The sequence below is a fragment of the Ursus americanus genome, chromosome 18, assembly GCF_024610735.1.
Source record: "Ursus americanus isolate L20-20 chromosome 18, mUrsAme1.1.p, whole genome shotgun sequence".
Lineage (NCBI taxonomy): Eukaryota > Metazoa > Chordata > Mammalia > Carnivora > Ursidae > Ursus > Ursus americanus.
This window is the reverse complement of record NC_142144.1, coordinates 25,942,199-25,961,752: the sequence shown is the minus strand read 5'-3', so window position 1 is coordinate 25,961,752 and position 19,554 is coordinate 25,942,199. Positions and strand designations below refer to the sequence as shown.

Genomic DNA, 19,554 nt, shown 5'->3' with positions numbered 1-19,554 from the left:
GATGAGTTTTCATTTTATTTATTTATTTATTTATTTATTTATTTATTTATTTATTTATTTATTTTAAAGATTTTATTTATTTATTTGACAGAGATAGAGACAGCCAGCGAGAGAGGGAACACAAGCAGGGGGAATGGGAGAGGAAGAAGCAGGCTCATAGCAGAGGAGCCTGATGTGGGGCTCGATCCCATAACGCCGGGATCACGCCCTGAGCCGAAGGCAAACGCTTAACCGCTGTGCCACCCAGGTGCCCCGAGTTTTCATTTTAAACACTTTTCTTTTTTTAGGATCAAATCTTTTTATCTTACTTTTATTTATTTATTTATTACAATTTTTTTTCTTTAAAAATTTTCAATTAATATTGAACAGGTACAAAAGAATATTTATAAAATATATGCAATGTATAAAGAACTGTGATACAATAAAAACTGCATTTCCATCATTTAGAATAAGAATCTTTTTATTATAAAGTAAAAATTTAGAAAACCACAAAAAACAAATATTTTACCTAATGAATTATTATAAAGTATAACCTTGAAACCACTACCCAAGTCAAGAGATAAGGCTTTGCCCTTCATGCTAGAAGCCCGTGTTGTGTGTCCCATTCCGATCACAGTGCTTTTCCCACCTTAAGTAACCATTACAGCAGCACATCATTATCTTGACTTTTATGGTAATTGCTTGTATATTTTTATAATTTAATCATCCAAATGTTCATCCCTAGGCACTGTAATTTAGTCATGTCTATTAAGAAAATTGATGTCTCTTAAGTCGCTTTCATTTTATATGTTCCCCCTCCATACCTTTTTTCCCTTATAATTTATCTCTTGAAGAACTGGAGCCATTTGACATGTAGAGAGTTTTTCATAGTCTGGAATGTGCTGATTGCATACTCATGGTGCAGATCATTATATTTCTGTATTCTCTGTGTTTCCTGAAAATTGATAGCTTGATTCAGAATACATATCAGATTCAGGTTAGATCCCTTTGACAAGACCATAAGAGGCCCAAAATATCTGATTTGCTTTCTTTTTTGTTGACATTAGCACTCTTACACTTAATGAGTGAATTAATTAACTGGGAATTGCAAACTGGTAATAGTCTAATTCTATCTTTTCTTCTTATGCATTAGATGGAGTAGTATAAATAAATACTTCCCACCAATCATCTATTATTTAGTTACCCAGTTGTAGAAACATATAGGAACAGCAGGATAAATCCTTGATTCTTTATCTTTATGTACCAGTTTTCGTGATAATTAATTGGTCCTCTGTCATCCTCCAAAGGCGACCATTTTTTGTGTGTGTTTTGAGTAATTATGAACTTACGGAGTTAAGCGTATTTTATAGATTTCAATAAATTGCAGTTGTCGTTATTGATGCTCAGATTGTTTCATCTTTGGCTGGTGGGAACTTCTTCAGATTGGTTCTTCAGGTGGATTAGCTCCTTGCTACTTAATATAAGATTCATCTTGTACTTTTCTTCTGCAACCACTCATTTCTCTAAGAAGCTCTGGTTTCTTTTAGTGAGAAATGGCATTTCAAGACCAAAATTTGAGCAGTAGAGATGTTCATTATTACTGGATTGATATTGTTTCTAAGTTTTTTCAGTGGACAGAACTAGGAAAATTAAGGATGAAAATTATTCATGAGTTCATATTGATATTTCTAATTCAAATTCAAGACCATAGAGCCTTCATTAACACGTAAAAGAACCTTAACACATAAAAGAGCCTTTTCTGTTACATATATTATATGTGTGTATGTGTGTGTGTGTGTGTGTGTGTGTGTGTGTGTATCTCCTTTCTTCCACACTAAGAATTTTCTTTCTTGAGGGCACAAGACGTAAGAGAATTAGAATATTCCAACATTACTCATTTCTTTTATTCTTTATTTTACACACAATACACAATAGCTTTGGAGTAATAGTACTAATACTACCACTGATGTGATTACTGAGAACATTAATTTTTTTGGATATATACTTCTCGTTCTCTTTCCTTTTTTAAAATAGATGTACTGTTCTACATTGTCCTAGTTGTAACTATTACATACTATTACTTTTCCCTTCCTAATCCTCATTCATTCTTAGTTTTACAGATAATTTTATGTTCGATGCTTATCACTAGTCCTTATGTCTGTGTCTCTTTAGTGATTTTGGTTGTTTGAAGCTTATGCTCTAGGAGATTCATCACTGAATTCCCATATGTTGATGTTTGTGTCTTTTGTACTTGAAAGTCAGTTTTACTGGGTATAAAATAATTGGATTATACTTTGTATCTTTGAGGATTTTAAAATGTTACTTCATTTCTTATGTCATAAAGCATTGCTGTGGAAAAAGTCTGATGATCATTTAATTTTCTTTTCCTTATAAGTCACATATTCTTCTAGATGCCCCAAATATTTTTTTTTCCTGTTAAAGCCTAATAATTTAAATAAAATAAATCTTAGTGTTGTTCCTTTTGGGTCAGTATTTTTAGGTATGTGGTATATTTCTTTTTAGTAGGTACATGGTATTTTGTTTTTTGTTCTTTAACTGAGAACAAATTATTTTATTATTTGTACTCTTCAGAAACTTGTGTGGTTGGTATATGGCTCTTTGTCTTTCTTCAGTGGACTTTTTAAATCTCTTTTTTTTAGATTTAAAATGTTTTTCCCTTTCCCCTTCTATTTCTTTCAAGGTATTGTTATGTTTATTTCTCTTTGTTTTCAATCTAGTTTGGTTTTCATTACTGAAGTGATTTCCTTTAAAAAAAATTTTTCCCCCCTAAGAATTGAATCTTCAGTTCTCAGTTTTTCTAATTTTGATGTATGTTGTTCTTTTATGTGTTGTATCACTTTTCTTAATGTCTTTAGCTTGTTTGGAAATATTGGTTTGCGGTTTTGATCTGTTCAGTGGACATATTTTCCTGAGTGCTTCCATTGTCTGTAGGGATTTATTCTGCTTTTTTTCTTAAAATAAATTTGTGTGAGATTTGACCTTGATACTTTTCTGTTGGTCGTTTTTATGTTGAATTGGGTTTCTTGAACTTTTAGGGTAATTCAGAAAAGATGTTCTGACTTCATAGAGCTCCTGCTTCTGTTGTTTTTATAGTGTTCAAAAGATGAGGACAGACCTTTGTTAGATTTCCTGCGTCTCTTTCCCCTTACCCAGTTTGGTCTGAACCTTCCATTTCTTCTGTTGCTCTGTACTGCTCAGTTTTGATTCTATACCAGTGTTTTCTTCACATGGGGCTTGTTCTGGGAGATAGCGTGGGTGGATCCGTTTTGGAAGTTCATGGGGACTAAAATGCTTTAACCTCTTAGGAACTTTTTACTATGGACCCTTTGTCTCACCTGGTATTGGAGAATGCCAGCGTCTCTCCCAGTTTCAGCTGTTGTTATTGTTTCCAAATTGGCCTGTTGTGCTTTCTAGTGAATACCTCTTTGCTATTTTGGAGTTGTTTTGTTCTTTGGTCCATTAGTTGCCACCTTGTTGCTTTCTTCTTCCTCAAAAAAGTATAGGTCTTATGGGTATTGGTGAATTGTCTCCGCCTGTTTGCATTTTGGGATTTGAAGGGATACCTTGTCACATAATTTTAAGTGTTGTGGATGGGATTTTGGTTTTGCTTTCTAGTTGCCCTGTGTTTATGTTGGGATTTGAAGAGATAAAGTCTATGCAGCCAGTGCTGCCACCATCTTCCCTAAACCCATGCCATTAGTTTCAGTGTCCCTTGTATGCTACCACCCCGCCTCCTGCTTGATCCCATCTCCTTTCTTCCTTTCTCAGAGGTAACCATTACTCTTAATTTTGTGCTTATCCATTCCTTTACTTTTCTGTGTTCTGTGTGTTTAAGCATTATATCCCTAAACAATATAGTTTTTGAAAGTATTATATATGGCATCATGTGTATGTATTTTTCCGTGACTTGGTGTTTTTGGTCAGTCTGTGTTCTTGAGATTCAGTCTTATTGTGTATGGTTGTAATTTATTAATTTTCAGTTATAGCATACTAGAATTAGTTGTCATAATTTATTCATCCATTCTTCTGTTGACAGAGAGTTGTTTCTAGTTTTTCTATTACAAACAGTGTTGTTAAGAATATTCTTCTATGTACTTACTGGTGTACACAAGCAAGATTTTCTCTTGGTATTTGCTTTAGAGTAAATTTATTGAGGGGCGCCTGGGTGGCGCAGTCGTTAAGCGTCTGCCTTCGGCTCAGGGCGTGATCCCGGCGTTCTGGGATCGAGCCCCACATCAGGCTCCTCCACTGGGTGGGAGCCTGCTTCTTCCTCTCCCACTCCCCCTGTTTGTGTTCCCTCTCTCACTGGCTGTCTCTCTGTCAAATAAATAAATAAAATCTTAAAAAAAAAAGAGAGATTTATCGAGTTACAGAGAAAGTGATTCTTAAACTGTACTACATAATGCCAGATCATTCCTCAAAGTAGTTAACGAATTTACATTTCCACTGTATTGCACCCAACCTAAGAACTGGACTTTACCAATAACTTACATATATTTCTTCTCCCCTGCCCCATTTCTTTGCACTTTTCCTACAGATAACCTCTTTCCTGTTTTTGTTTATCTTACCTTTCTAAAAAAAAGAAAGCATAATAACATATGAATATTTACACAATAAGTTTTTAGTTTTACTTGTTTTTGGCCCTATTTTAAAATGGAATATTATACTGTATATAGTTCTCTGGGATGTGGTTTTTTTTTTTTTTTTTAAATTTATTTGAGAGAGAAAATGAGCGGGGTGGGGGGTGCGGGGCAGAATTAGAGGGAGAAGCAGACTCCCCTCTGATCAGGGAGCCTGATGCGGGACTTGATCCCAGCACCCTGGGATCATGACCTGAGCCAAAGGCAGACACTTAGCCAGCTGAGCAACCCAGGCACCCCTGAGACTTGTTTTTTTTTCACTCAACATTATATTACTAGATTCACCTGTATCTTTGGATGTGGTTGTAGTACATTCCTTCTCATGCTGTATAATTTATTAATATCTATATTTTATTTTGCTGATGAGCATTGTTGTTGGTTATAAAACAGTAATAATAGCAGCCACTGATAAGAGTATTCACTATGTATTAGACATTTTTTTTAAGTGCTTTTTATATATTATCTCCCTTAAACCTTACAAGAATTGTGTGAGGTAAGGTACTGTTTTATTCTCATTTAGCAGATGATGTAACTGAGCAAGATGGGTTAAGTAACTTGCTCTGTCGGCTCTTATGGCAGTGTGTTGTTTTGGATTCTGGAAATAGAGACAGTATCTCTGTCCTCTCAGACCCTTGAATATAAAAAGGATACTTGTTTAAAGACACAGTATATTTTACTACTTTATTTTTAATGTTTTAATGTTGAGAAAAAATTTGTAATCTTTGCTTTATTTGATTTTAATTTGAGAGATAAAATTATATTTGGAATGTATTTCAAACTCTAGGAAGCTGAACTGCGGGATTCCGTGAATGCACTTACTGGAAAGGCCATCTTTATTTAGTACAACAGCTCATAGTGCTCACATGTGGATATTAGCACCATCTACTGGCAATGGAAAACAATAGCTTGGTGTGTCACAGTATAGTATTGTTTGGAAGACAGTGTATACCTTTGTAGGATTTTTCTTTTTGAAATCTGTTCTGGGGGAAATTAATATTTTGTAATTTTTCTGTGTACTGGGTTTTGTGCCCCAGTTTGGTTTCCTTAAACTTCCAAGTATCAACTATTAAATATTGCACATTTGCATAATCGAGACTATTGCTTTGAAGAAAAATACAAGAAAAGGTATAGTTTTATAGGTCTGTCATCCTCCAGTATTTTTCAAAGCATACATAAAATATATAAAGTTATTAATTTGTTAGAGTAATAAGAGCAAAAGCAAACCTGTCATATTAGACTGATATGAACTGTATTTAATTTGTCATTCTGTTTTGGCTTAGTTAAGTAATACTGTCTTTTGTAGTCAGAGGAGTAGAATTAATAATAGAGTGAAAACAAGGGTTCTCTGACTAACTGTGGGAAGCTTCTCTCTGCTCAGCTCTTGGTATTAACCTAAATTCTACTTTCATCTTTCCTACTTAAACTGGTTTAGGTTTCTTTGTCAGTGGCCTGACATCTTATCTGCATCCTATTTTAGGCTATCCTCTATTATTTTGAACTATACTTTGCTATTTTTTCCCTCTTTTAACCTATGTGACTTAAAAATGTATGAGAAATCATTTTCCTTCTCATTCTGTTTCTTGTCTGATATGTCCCATTTCTTCTTTTCCAGTGTGTTTTCTTTAGACACTTTACAAGTTAAAGTTGCCTTAGATGTGACGATTTTAGTAAGAGGTGAAATATAATCTTTTTAAAAGGAGGGACATGCTGATTGCTTAATGCATGTTGGTTGAGTGGTTCATTAAGGGAATTTTAAAAAGCTGACTTACATTATAGAGCAAGAATGGCTGTTTAGGGAGCCATTGGTCTGATATGTTTACTTGTGAATCTACTGAGAACAGTAAACAATTGTTTTTTTGCCCTGTGGCTATTTAACACTTGAAAAAGAGAATTGTTTTCTGTTTAAAATGTTAGCTTATTGTAGGTATACTTTAACAATATCTGATTAAACAGGATAAAGACTTGTTTATTTTAAAATAGCAATAATTACAAATTTTAGACCATATGCCATAATGTCACATAGTTGAATATAAAAAGTCCAAGTGCTAATAATTTAGGTTTTTTAACTAATGTTAAAGATAGTCTTGGTGTAGAGAATGAAAATGGGGTCATTATACTGTATTCTTTTAGTTTTTGTTGTTTCTTTGAGTATTTTACTTTTGAGCATTCATTACTGCTAAAGGGAAACCTAATTCCCCTTTCTTAATCTGCTCTATGGTGGATACCAAAGTATTTTTATTATAGTTAAAAATATTTTTAAAAATTGCTTATTTTAAGTGTGACATCTTCTCCCAGTACTTAATCAACTTCCTTATTCTGTATTTAAAGAGAGGGGTGTATTGAGGCTCTCAAAATATATGAACATGTAAAATTTTTGAATGATATGTGTTTTCAAAATACTTTTTACTACTCTCATAATTTATTCCTTTCTCTCAAACTCTTTAATTATCAGCTGATTCTTTGATTTGATATATTTTGTCTCCTGATTAACTGCTAATAAATTATTTAATTCAGAGCTACTTTTCATCATGCTGAATTTTAGGTGAGGGGATAACGAAATGAATGATTACTGCCATCTAAGGACCATTATATTTTACTATGAGCTTTACACTGTTTATATGTTATAGAGAAAAATATGTAAAGAGATATGTTGAGGCATAAGAACTGATTGTTTTAGTTGTACAGAGCCATCAGAATTTAGTCTGAACTGAGAATATTAAAATGAAACTCCCACAGTCAAATGTACATGGTAGTATTTGAGTGGGACTTTGAAGAATAAGAAGGAACTGGTAAGTGGAGATGAAGAAAGGGTGCTTCAGCCTGAACAAACCCTTGCATCTTGCGTTGGATCTCTGAAGTAGTATTTTAACAAATAAATTTCATATTCCATGAATACTTTTGGGAATTCTGACTTTATGAATCATGAATTACAGTTCTTTTGGAAGAAATATATAGAATACATCACCACATATCTTCACTCCATTAGAAAGATTATGTTCTGCTTTAAGCACAAAATTGTCTGCCGGAGTATTTTAGAAATGGGAGAAAAAAAACTAGTGTTTTTTCCGAAAGGTTAACACTATTGGTAAACTGTTTGAACAGGTGCTTAGAAAAAATTAGGCTTCAAAAAATAATTTACCTGAGGAGGAGTGAGTTATTCTTAAACTAGTGTCACAATTTAATTAGAGAACAACTTTCATATTCTTTTACATGTATGTAAAAATAATTTTCCTCAACACAAATCTGTCTCCTTGAGGTGAACTTTCTTTGTATAAGTCCTAGTTAATGTGCTGCACAAAAGGGCACAGGTAAAGATGTTAATAAGGTTGAAATGCAGCCCTTCTCAGCTACTAAGGGCTCTTCTCTAATTCCTTTTTCCAGGGGACAAACACACTCTGTTAGAGAAGTCCCTATCCTAGAAGTGATTATACATTTGCTTTTTTTTTTTTTTTTTTTTAAAGATTCTATTTATTCGTTTGACAGAGAGAGAGAAAGCCAGTGAGCGAGGGAACACAAGCAGGGGGAGTGGGAGAGGAAGAAGCAGGCTTCCAGTGGAAGAGCCTGTTGTGGGGCTCGATCCCAGAACTCCAGGATCACGCCCTGAGCTGAAGGCAGATGCTTAACGACTGAGCCACCCAGGCGCCCCTATACATTTGCTTTATTTAGTTAGTGGATTCAGTACTTAACCTTCTAGAAGAGTATAGGCACAAATTAGGAACTCAGTAAATACTTTTTTGCATATATAGAGTATTCAGAAGTCCAAACAAGATGAAATTCCTCTTTGATCACATGTTTTTAGCAAATTATTATATATGCCTCCTGTGATGTAGAAAAATTAACTACCCAATCTGTGGTCTTTTTGAAATCAAATTCTTCGTTAATATGGATAGTTCAGTTTGTTGTGCTTTGCCAAATTGTTATTGCCAATATGCTGGGTTTTTATTTCTTTTTATTGCTCTTCTCATGATTTAATTGTTTAAAAATCTAAGCTTACTTAACTAAATTAAGTGTATATTAAATATTCATTAAATAATTTATAATTGTATCTGTATATTAATGCACATACTTAATATACTTAACACTATTTATAAAATATTTATTAAAGTATTTTTATTGTAAATATTTATACTTTATATATTAAAATATTTAAATTTTAATTTCAGGTATATTACATTTTATTGCCCATGTGACCTAGTTTCCCAGGGCTATTCTTTCCTACCAGTTCAACTCTTGGCTGCCGGAATGAAAGAAGTGACCAGAACTTGGAAAATAGTAGGTGGAGTCACACATGCTAATAGCTATTACAAAAATGGCTGGATAGTCATGATAGCTATTGGATGGGCTCGAGGTAATATTAACATTATATGTTTGTAAATATCCCATTATTGATATACTACTGCTACTGAATGGTTGTCTGGTTATATTAATGAGGATCGTATACTTTAGTAACAGTATTTTTGGGAGGACGAAGTCTTCTCTTGGCTAGTAAAGTTAATTCATAATTGCACTTTTACTAGTACTAGTCATCAACCATTATTTTGAGCCTGACTACCTTACAATATAAAATTTTTATGATTGGTTTGATTAGTAGCTCAGAACCAGAGGGATTCATAGTTAAGGTATAGTGCCACCGTAAATAAAACAAGTTGACTTAAGAAATTATGTAAAAAGATTATATTAAAAATTGCTCTCTTTTTTTTGTTTTTTTCATCCTAATAACTGGAAGTAGTAAATATGATTGATTATGGGTTCATCTTTACTCTACATCACTTACCTTTATTGTTGAGTTCTTTTGTATGTAGAAATTGAACAAACTTCTCTAATCTCTCGTTGTACTGCATCTAAAACCAGTATCAGGGAATGAAATGATAAAGCAGAAAATTTTATTTTTTAGGCCTGAAATAAACCTTTAGGAACATCTCTGTGCTTGAGGCTCCTTAACCTTAATTTTAACCTTAATTATGGTACAATAAGCAGTTGCCAACACTGATGAAAGGGAGGAATTACAGTTGCCTCAGTACCATAAATGTACAAGAAAACTTTTTTCTTTATCCTCAAAATAATATTTTGGGGATCTTCTTGGGTTGTTTCAAATATTTTCTCCATAAAATTTGGCTAAATATTCTTGTTTTATGTTATTTTTAGGTGCAGGAGGTAGCATTATCACGAATTTTGAGCAGTTGGTAAAAGGAGGTTGGAAACCAGAAGCTGATGAATGGCTGAAGATGTCCTAGTGAGTTGGTGTAAACTATACTGAGACCAGCTTTTTATTCTTAAATCTTACCAAATTTCTAAATATGGATACAATGGAGCTGAAAAAATAATCATGATAATGGGAAGAGAATCAGGAAACTTACCCTTTCAAAAAGTCTGCTCTCTCAAATGTAGTTTTTAAAATAAATATTGATTCTTTTCTCTGTGGGTTCCTCCCCTTAGAAAATAAAAGCAAACCAAAGCTCCTGGATTGTTGCAGATTTGTGGGAAGAGTGTGTATTTATGGAGAGAAAACTGCGTAGGAACATACTTCCCTGGATGGAAATGAATCAGTTGCAGGTTCTTGGGATTTTCATTAATGACTGCAACATTACTCAGATTTCAGATTCACATAGTAGTAAAATGTTAAGCTTATGAGAACAAATCAGTCTGTATCATAACGCCTTGTTGCTTTAAAAATGAGAGTTGAGCTTAATTACACATAAAAATAGGAAAAGATTAGAGGAAATAAACCACTCCATAATTGTAGAGTACAGACTACCTTTTGCACCCATTTAAGAGAATCTGATCATTAAATGTTATCTAAAGACACTGACTCATTCTTAAATAAGTTACAGATGTATCCTCGATGCTCCTGAAAATGAAATAGAGAGATGTAGTTACTCTTTCCACGGTTAAAGAAGGAAAAAACTTAGGGAATAGTGGCCATAGTAAGCAAGGTGAGGAAAGACTCCCTGTGAAAAAAAGCTCGTTGGAATAGATTAAAAATGAAGTTGAGAAGCAGTCTATATGATACTTATATGTTTGTGAGAACCAACAAATTCTGGGATATTTAACTTGGAAAGTACCCCTTAAAGTGTGAATGAGGTAGTTTAGAAATAAGAACAAACAAGGCTTTGATTGATAAGTTATAAATAAGGCATTAATGAGATTCAAGGGGAATTTTTCTCATTTTGAGCATATGCCTTGAAATGTCTTTCATAAAACATTTCTTGGGCTCTTATAACCACAATCGAATTGTTTCTCCTTTGTTCAAAACCTTGGAAAGACTCCCCAGATGGCCTATAAAGCTGTCCAAGATCTGCCTTTCTTCCACACCCTATTTGCTTTGACTTCATTTTTTATTATTCTCTCTCTTGCTTGTATCCTTGAGCAAGCCAGATAACCTGCACTGTATCCTTGAACAAATCTACCATGTAGTAAATACTCAATAAATATTAGATGAATGAAAGAATTATCAGTTGGTCAGATGGGATTGATCACTGGTTCATTATGGTATTTTGTGTATGTGTGTATATATATAAATTTTCATTTATCTATAACCAAATATTTTTGCATAGTAGAGAAAGCCTAGATGGTCTTAGAGAATAAATATATTGTCATAAACACAATGTTGGTAGAATTATGAATGTTAAAGTTGCTGGTGAGGGCTCAGAGGAAAATGAGGAGCATGATACTGGAAATTAGAGGAGATGTGATACAGTTATAAGGTGGGAGAAAACTTCGTTGAGTTGTGTGCTACAGTTACGTGGAAAGCATAATATGTGAGTAGTGAACGTGGGTATTTAGCTGAGGAGATTTCAAAGCAGCGTTAAAGGTCTGGACTGGTCTCTCCTTGCTGCTTTTAGTAAAGTGAGAGAGGAAACGTTGAATTGAGGGAGTAACTGCTGAACAAAGAAACCAAGATGATGATTTGGAAAATTCTCAGCCTATCCAGATTGCAAAAGATGATTAAATTATGAGATTCATTTTTAGGAAAGTCTATTGTGGAGACTTTCTAAGTTTTACTCTAAAGGTAAAGATTAAAGGTAAAGGGTGTGGCTGGAAAACTTTTGCTAGTGTTAAAGAAATTAGGTGTGTGACTCATGGATCCATTCAGCCATCACAGCACAAGCCGGGAATAGACATGAGATTATCCAGAAAAGGTATGTGGAGGACCATCTTAACTAATGTCATGGATCCCTGTGTCATATGCTGGAGACCCACAAGGTTTTTGAAAATGGTGTATCAGTAGAAACACTGTCAGCTTGCACTGAAAGGGACAGAGATAAGGTGAAATAAAAGGAGGCTGTCAGACTCCCAAAAATCTATAGGCGGGAAACAGGCTGATAAAACTGCTCGGCTGCAAACATGTGTTACCCTTCAAAGAAAAGGAAAAATGGATTTTGGCTGGGGGCCATGGGCCTAGAGGTCTGAGGCCAGGCCCACAGGTTGGAGTCCAGGTGCAAAGGCCAGAGTCATGAGTGCAGAGGTTAGAGCTATGGACTCAGGATGGAGCCTGATGTCACAGAGGATTATTCCCAGGCCTTGAAACCTTGAAACCTAATGGAATTTGCCCTGCTGGATTTTGAAATTGCAAAGGACCAGTGACCTCTTTCTTCCTTTCCTTTCATTTTCTCCCTTTTGGAATGGAAATGTCTCTATTACCCTGTACCTATTCCACTATTGTATTTCAGATGCAGATAAGCTCATTTCCTAGTTTCATAGGAAATTAATATAAGAATATTTTCTAAATGCATCCTGATCTTCCAAACCAGTCTCATTGACATTTTCCTAAATCTCAGCCCTTCTCCAATTCCCTGTCCCATTTTATTGTTTGCAGAATCCTTGCTTTTCAGATTCAGAGCCTCTTAATTTATGCTCTAAGGAAATGCAATCCAGAATGGACTGTGAGTATGCTAAGAGGAACCCATGAGGAGGCACTATGGTACAGAACCCAAACTATTAGAAACAAAGAATAGCAAAATGACATTAAGATAAACCTAGTTCCTTTTTCTTTTAATCTCATCCTTTAAAAATGTCAATTTGGTGTACATTTTATAATACAGTTGTATGTATATAGAATTTATAAATTAATTGATAAACACATACTAGTGTCTTAAAACACTTTTTTTTTTTTTTTTTTTGGGTCCCAAGAGAGGTGCACAGTTAAAAAGTTTTGGAGACCACTGTCCCAAAACATGAGCGCTGCCCAGTCAACTCTTATGCAAGGTCTAAACCCCTGTTGCCCAAATCTAATCCTCTTTTGAACTCAGTCCTCAGCTTATAATAAATAGGTAATTTTTCATGAAATGAAATTTGTCATATTTTGCAGTGTGGCATTCTAAGAGTTTATCATTTCTCTTTCTCTAGTTGTAAGCACAAAGCTAGATAATGATCTGTTACTAAGATATACTTTAAATGTGTGGCAAATATATAGTACGAAAGTAATGCTTCTTCTTGTAGATCAACATCTTACTGTAGATGTTAAAATTTCAGCATTATTTTATTAAGCTACTAGCAAATGCTAATGATATTCTGTGCTGGAGTTAGCAAAGTAATGTGCTGGGTCTGGCTTATACTGTTATATGAGAGCTGATGTGTGTATCTGTCTCTTCTCCATTCTGTACAGCAGCCTGAAATTTACTGTGATGGGAGTATTTACACCACGGAAATGGGAAAATACTATAAATCAGGGCTTTCTTTTCCTTTTCCCACCTGACTGAAGGAGCTTATTTTGTACTGTAATGACTAATCTTTTTCCGAGTCATATTGTGGAACATGGGACTTTCAAATCTTTGTGAAAAAGTATATGGTCAGATGTGTTTCAGAAATGCTGTATATAGAAATGTACTCTATCAGAGAGTCACAATATATGTATGAACATTCTAAGATCTCTGATATTTTATCAGAGTGAAATTATACTTTTTATAACTTAGCACTTCTAAAACTTCATAAGTATATTCACAGAACCAATTTTCGTCTATTAATAACTCATTAAATTAATATTTTCCAGAGTACTCTTTGAGAAGTGTAGAGATGGATCATGTTTATTACTTACTGACTTAAAACGTATTTTATTTTCAGCCCTGCCAAGGTAACCCTACTGGGGTCAGTTATCTTCACTTTCCAGCACACGAAGCATCTGGCAGTATCAAGGCATAACCTTATGTTCCTTTATACCATGTTTCTTGTGGCCACAAAGGTAAGAATTCAAAGTAGCTATAAATCAGTATTATAAATTCATATATGACTAGAATTCTGCATACTTGGCAAGTAACAGGAACGTTTATTTTTTATTGTTACTACAGTCTAAAAAGGTAAATTTTGGGTTGTTTATTCAGCGCATCCATAACTTTCTGAAACACAGCTCTTGTTTGAGTCCTCATTTGACTTATGCTGAGACTATCAGGAAAGATTTGCAGATAGTCTAATAGTATATTGGACACCAGAGAGTAGTGGAAATAGCTATAGCTGATCAGAGACTGCAGACAGCATTGTCTCATTTGTCAAATGACATACTTGGGGTAGATGTTTTCTGAGGTTCCTTTAAGCTTTAACATTTCAGAATTTTCGAGTAGGACATATTTGTGCTTAGTCTGTTGTATTATAATTGCCTTGTTGGCAGCTTTATTCCCTCTTGAACACAGGAGATAGTGTGGTGTAAGATCACAGGTTTTGGGGACAGGCAGTCTTAAGTTCAAATCCTAGCTTTGCTATCTCATTCCTGAATAGGCAAGTCACTTAATGTTTCTGAATCCTGATTTCCTCATCTTCATTGTGTGGTTGTTGAGAGGATTGGGGATGGTGCATATCCTTCTATCACTGTGACATATCTTATGAATTTTATTTGCATCATGAGGCTAATTCTTACATTATTAGATATTGTTCCCTATTCAAAAGTAGACAGCTGGTTTTAAAATAAGATTATTATTTAAGTGTAGAGGAATTTTATAGCTAATTCTGTCTTAGCCTAGGTATTTTTGGTTAAAAACTTACCTATGGAGTTCTTAAAGGTAAACCGTATATATTATATAAATGTATATCTTAGAAAGAGCCAAGCTGCTCTAGGGATCATTTACTTTTGTTTCAGTAGTCTCTGTCCTGGAAGTGATCTGTGGCTGTAATTCAAGTACTCCAAATATCTGAGGCAGTCTCTTCATATGTGTCTTTCTCTTCCAGTCCTCACATTTTGATCTGTACGTACTTTTTTGTAACAGCTTATTGAGATATATGTTACACAGCATACAGTTCATCCATTTAAGTGTACATTTCAATGTTGTTTTGGTTTTTTTTTTTTTGTATAGTCACAGAATTGTGCAGCTGTCACCATAATCAATATTAAAACATGTTCAGCACTCCAAAAAAAATCATACCCATTAGCAGCCTTCACATTTTCCCTCAGGCCCCCCAACTGTAGGCAACCATTGTTCTTCTCTCTAGCGTTTTTGTCTCTATAAATTTGCCTATTCTGACATTTCATGTAATTGGTATCATAAATATATGGCCTTGTGACTGGTTTCTTTCATTTACTGTAATGTTTTTGAAGTTCATCCATGTTGTAGTATGTCATTCCTTTTTTATTGCCAAATAATAGTCCATTGTATGGATATACCACATTTTGATTATCCATCGCTTGATGGATATTTGGGTTGTTTTACTTTTTGGTTAGTAGGAGTAATGAGCTATGAGCATTATTGTACATTTGTGTGTGGATATGTGTTTCCTTTGGGTATGTCATATAGAAATGGACTAGATAACATAGTAATTTTGTGTTTAGCCTTTGGGGAACTAATAGACAGTTTTCTGTGGTCGTTTCATCATTTTACATTCCTACCAGCAGTGTATGAAAATTCTAATTTCGCACACCATCATCAATGCTTGTCTTTTTTATTAGAGCCGTCCTAATGGGTGTGAAGTGGCGTCTTGTTGTGATTTTGATTTACATTTCCCTGATGACTGATGATGTTGAGCATCTTTTCATGTGCTTGTTTGTAGATCTTCTTTGGAAAAATGTATCTTCGGATCACTTGCCCATTTTTAATTGTTTCATTTGTCTTTTTAATGTTAAGTTGTAAGAATTCCTCATATATTTTGGATCTTAGACCTTTATTGGATTTCTGATTTGCAGATGTTTTTTCCCATGCTGTGAATCGTCTTTCACTTTTTTGATAATGTTTTTAGAAGCACTAATTTCTAAAATTTTGGTGAAGTCCAATTTACCTTTTTTCTCTTTTGTTATGTGTGCTTTTGGTGTCATATCTAAGAAACTTTTGCTAAATCTAAGGTTAAAAATATTACCTCTATGTTTTCTTCTACGAGTTTTATAGTTTTAGCTCTAGTATTTAGCTCTGTGATCTATTTTGAGTTAGTTTTTGGGTATGGTGTGAGGAGGAGTCAATTCCACTTCATTCTTTTGCATTCTGTGGATATGTATTTTTACATTCTTGTAGATTCTGTGGCTATCTAGTCATCCTAGTACTATGTGTTGAAAAGACTATTCTTTCCCTCATTGAATTGTCTTGGCACCCTTGGCGAAAATCAATTGTAAATGTGAGGGTATTTTTCTGGATTTTTTTTTCCTCCCTCACTTTTATTCCCTTCATCTATTTACTTATCGTTCTGCTAGTACCACACTGTCTTAATTATTTTAGCTTTGTAGTTTTGAAGTTGAGAAGTGTGAATCCTCTGAATTTGTTCTTTCTAAGGATTGCTTTGACCATTCTGAGTCACTTGCATTTCCATATAAATTTTAGGTTTAACATCACAATTTCTGCAAACAAGGCCAGCTCATATTTTCTTAGAGATTGCATTGAATCTGCAAATAAGTTTGGAAGTACTATCACCCTAACACTGTTCAGGCTATCAGTCTGTCAACACAGATGTCTTTCCATTTATTAGGTCTTTTAAAATATTTTTTCATGATATTTTCAGTGTACGAGTTGTACACTCCTTTTGTTAAATTTCTTCCTAAGTATTTTATTCTGTTTGATGCTATAGTAAATGTAATTGCTTTTTAGTTTTATTTCCAGGTTGTACATTATAAATGTGTAGAAATAAAATTGATTTTTGATCTTGTATCCTATAACCTTGCTAGTAAACTTGTTTGTTCACTCTAATAGTTGTGGGTTTTTTTTTTCATGTGGATTCCTTAGGATTTTATATATTTAAGATCATGTCAACCTCAAATAGAGATGGTTTTATTTATTTATTTTTAAAGACTTATTTATTTATTTGAGAGAGAGAGAGGCAGAGGGAGAAGGAGAGGGAGAGAAAGAATCTCCAAGCAGGCTCCCTGCTGAACACAGAGCCTAGTGCAGGGCTCAATCCTAGGACCCTGAGATCATGACCTGAGCCAAAATCAAGAGTTGGCTGCTTAACCAACTGAGCCACCCAGGCACCCCTACTTTTTTCTTTCCTATCTGCATATTTTCTAATTTTCTTGTGCAATTGCCCTGGCTAGACCCTCTAATACTGTGTTTAATAGAAATAGAATGAACGTCCTTACCTTTTTCCTGGGTTTTAGGGAGAAGCCATTTAGTCTTTCACTAGTAAGTATGATATTAACTGTGGGTCTTTCACTGATGCCTTTTATCAGATTGAGAAAGTTAGTTCCCTTCTGTTCCTAGTTTGTTGAGTGTTTTCATCATGAAGGAGTGTTGGGAGCTATATAATTTCTGAGATTTTCTAACTTTAATCTTTAAAGAAGATGAACGTGTATTGTACATTTATTAGTAAGAATATGTAGTACCGGTATCTTGAATATTTTTTAATTACAGGAATCCGTTTTTGTTGAAGGCCTAATCTGTGGAATAAAAATAAATTTTTCTTACAATAGTTGCTGGACATATAGTTATTATAATGCCTAAACTTAAACACCATATTGCAATATGATAATAACATGTAGTATTGAACTTGTCTCATGATATCTCCCAGCATTTTCCTAATTATCCACCAACTTCTAAATATAATCATTTTAACCTATATTTTTGCCTAAATTCCATTTAGATTTATATTGATTTTTAAATGGCTTGTCATTTGTTTCTGAGTAGCTACTATAGTTTTTCATTTCTTAGATATAAAAAGATGAAATGACAATATATAGGGAAAGATTTGGAGTAATTATTTATTTTGTTTATTTTTCTTTACTTTGTTCTTTTCCTGTATTATTTGTATAGTCAAGAAATGTGCATTATCTGTTCATTTTGGATAATAATCTAGTGTTTTGGCATATACAGAGATGCTGATAAATATGATTTCTCTTTTCAAAGAGAATAACTCCCCAAAAGTAAAGCAAGCACATAGAAGGCTATAATATAAGTGTGAAAATCGTGAGTTCTGTAAGAGAAACAGAAAGTAAATGCCCCCACCATTGCTCAACCTGTAGTATCTCTTTTGATATCTCAACCCACTAGCAGCCACTCTGTGGTAAGCCACAGGAGGTCTCTGTCTTGACATGTGCAGGCTAGCCCCAAGCCAAGGGCTTGTGGCACCATCCCATATAGACATCTGGAGTCTCCTCCCCTGCCCCTTGTGCCTACTCAGTTTCCTCCTATTTGATATCCTGTCCTGCAGAGCCAAGTCTGTTTAGCTTCACTGACATCAGTCTCTGCCACCTTAGTTTCAGTTCTAGCTTTCTGCTTGAGAAATTGTCCTGAGGCAGAAGTGAGGGTACACGTGTGGATCACTTTATCAGTTACTCTCTTCTCACCATCAGTCTTACACTCTCTGTTGTCCAGTGCCTAAAAGTAGTTACCTTGTTTTTTGGTCAGTTTTATGGTTTCTTTGCCTGGAGTCTAGAACTAGTTATTCTGTTGTCAAGGATCTTACTTGATCAGTCTTGTCAGAGGTTTTTGTATATTGTCAGTCTTTTCAGAGGACCAACTTTTGGTTTTGTTGTTCCTCTCAATCATACTGTTTCACATTGCTGTGTCTCACGTCACCTATTTTCATTTTTACTGTCATTCAGTTTAAATTCTTTTCTTTTTCTTTTTTTTTTGATATTTATCCATTCATTTTAGAGAGAGAGCACGGAAGTGAGTGGGGGGAGGGGCAGAGGGAAAGGGAGAGAGAAATTTCAGCAGACTCCTTGCTGAGCTGGGAGCCCGATGCAGGGCTCAATTCCAAGACCCTGAGATCATGACTTGAGCCAAAACCGAGAGTCAGACGCTTAACCGAGTGTGCCACTCAGGCGCCCCAGTTTTAATTTCTCTTAACTTACATAACAATTTCTTCTTTGACAAAAAATGCTTAAGAGTGTGTTTTAAAATTTCAGACATTAAAAAAAATCTTTTAAACTTTTAAAAACTTTTCTTTAACTGCATTATAGACAGTATATGTGGTCTGTTATTCTCTGGTGTTTGTCGAGACTTTATTTCTGTACTAGTATTGATGAGATTTTAGAATTCTTTTTATATAAGAAAAGTATATTCTTTATTTTTGAGGTGTAAGGAGTCTGCAGATATCTACACATATGCTTGTTCATTATGTTTCAAATATATAGCTACTAATTTTTTCCATGTCTGATCTATTTTCTTTCTTCCTGAGAGAAGTGTGTTAAACTTCTTCCTCCTTCTCTTCTTGTCTCTTTCCCTCCCTCTTATCTTCCTTTCCTTTCTTCATTTCTTCCATAGCCCAAGCAAACTGAACATTCAGTGATGTTTAGCCCTGTAGGATCCCAGTTTCATTCAAAGAGGACTCAGTTCTACTTTTCCAGCTTTCACAAGTCTTTTATGATCGTTAAAATTCAATTCTCAGAGGAAAGAAATAGGAGCCAACTAAGACTGTTGGTATAGGGAAAAGCGCACGGGCTTTGGAGTGAGAATGTGAAATCCAGGCTTCACAATTTTGAGCAAGTCATTTATGTTTCTTAAACTAGAGTTATACATATCCTAAGGGATATATGGCTTTTTTTGGCCCTATCAGTACAAAGTCACATTAT

General features: G+C 34.4%; 1 protein-coding gene across 2 annotated transcripts in view; it reads left to right on the top strand.

The window, feature by feature from the left end:
- TMEM38B (transmembrane protein 38B) overlaps positions 1–19,554 on the top strand; it is a 48,329-nt gene that overhangs the window by 16,662 nt on the left and 12,113 nt on the right. For both annotated transcript variants that reach the window (XM_087869500.1, XM_045780388.2), the window contains 3 exons: positions 8,804–8,988; positions 9,786–9,873; positions 13,701–13,818. In XM_087869500.1, coding sequence (XP_087725626.1) covers positions 8,804–8,988; positions 9,786–9,873; positions 13,701–13,818 — 391 coding nt within the window. The remainder of the gene's footprint in view (positions 1–8,803; positions 8,989–9,785; positions 9,874–13,700; positions 13,819–19,554) is intronic.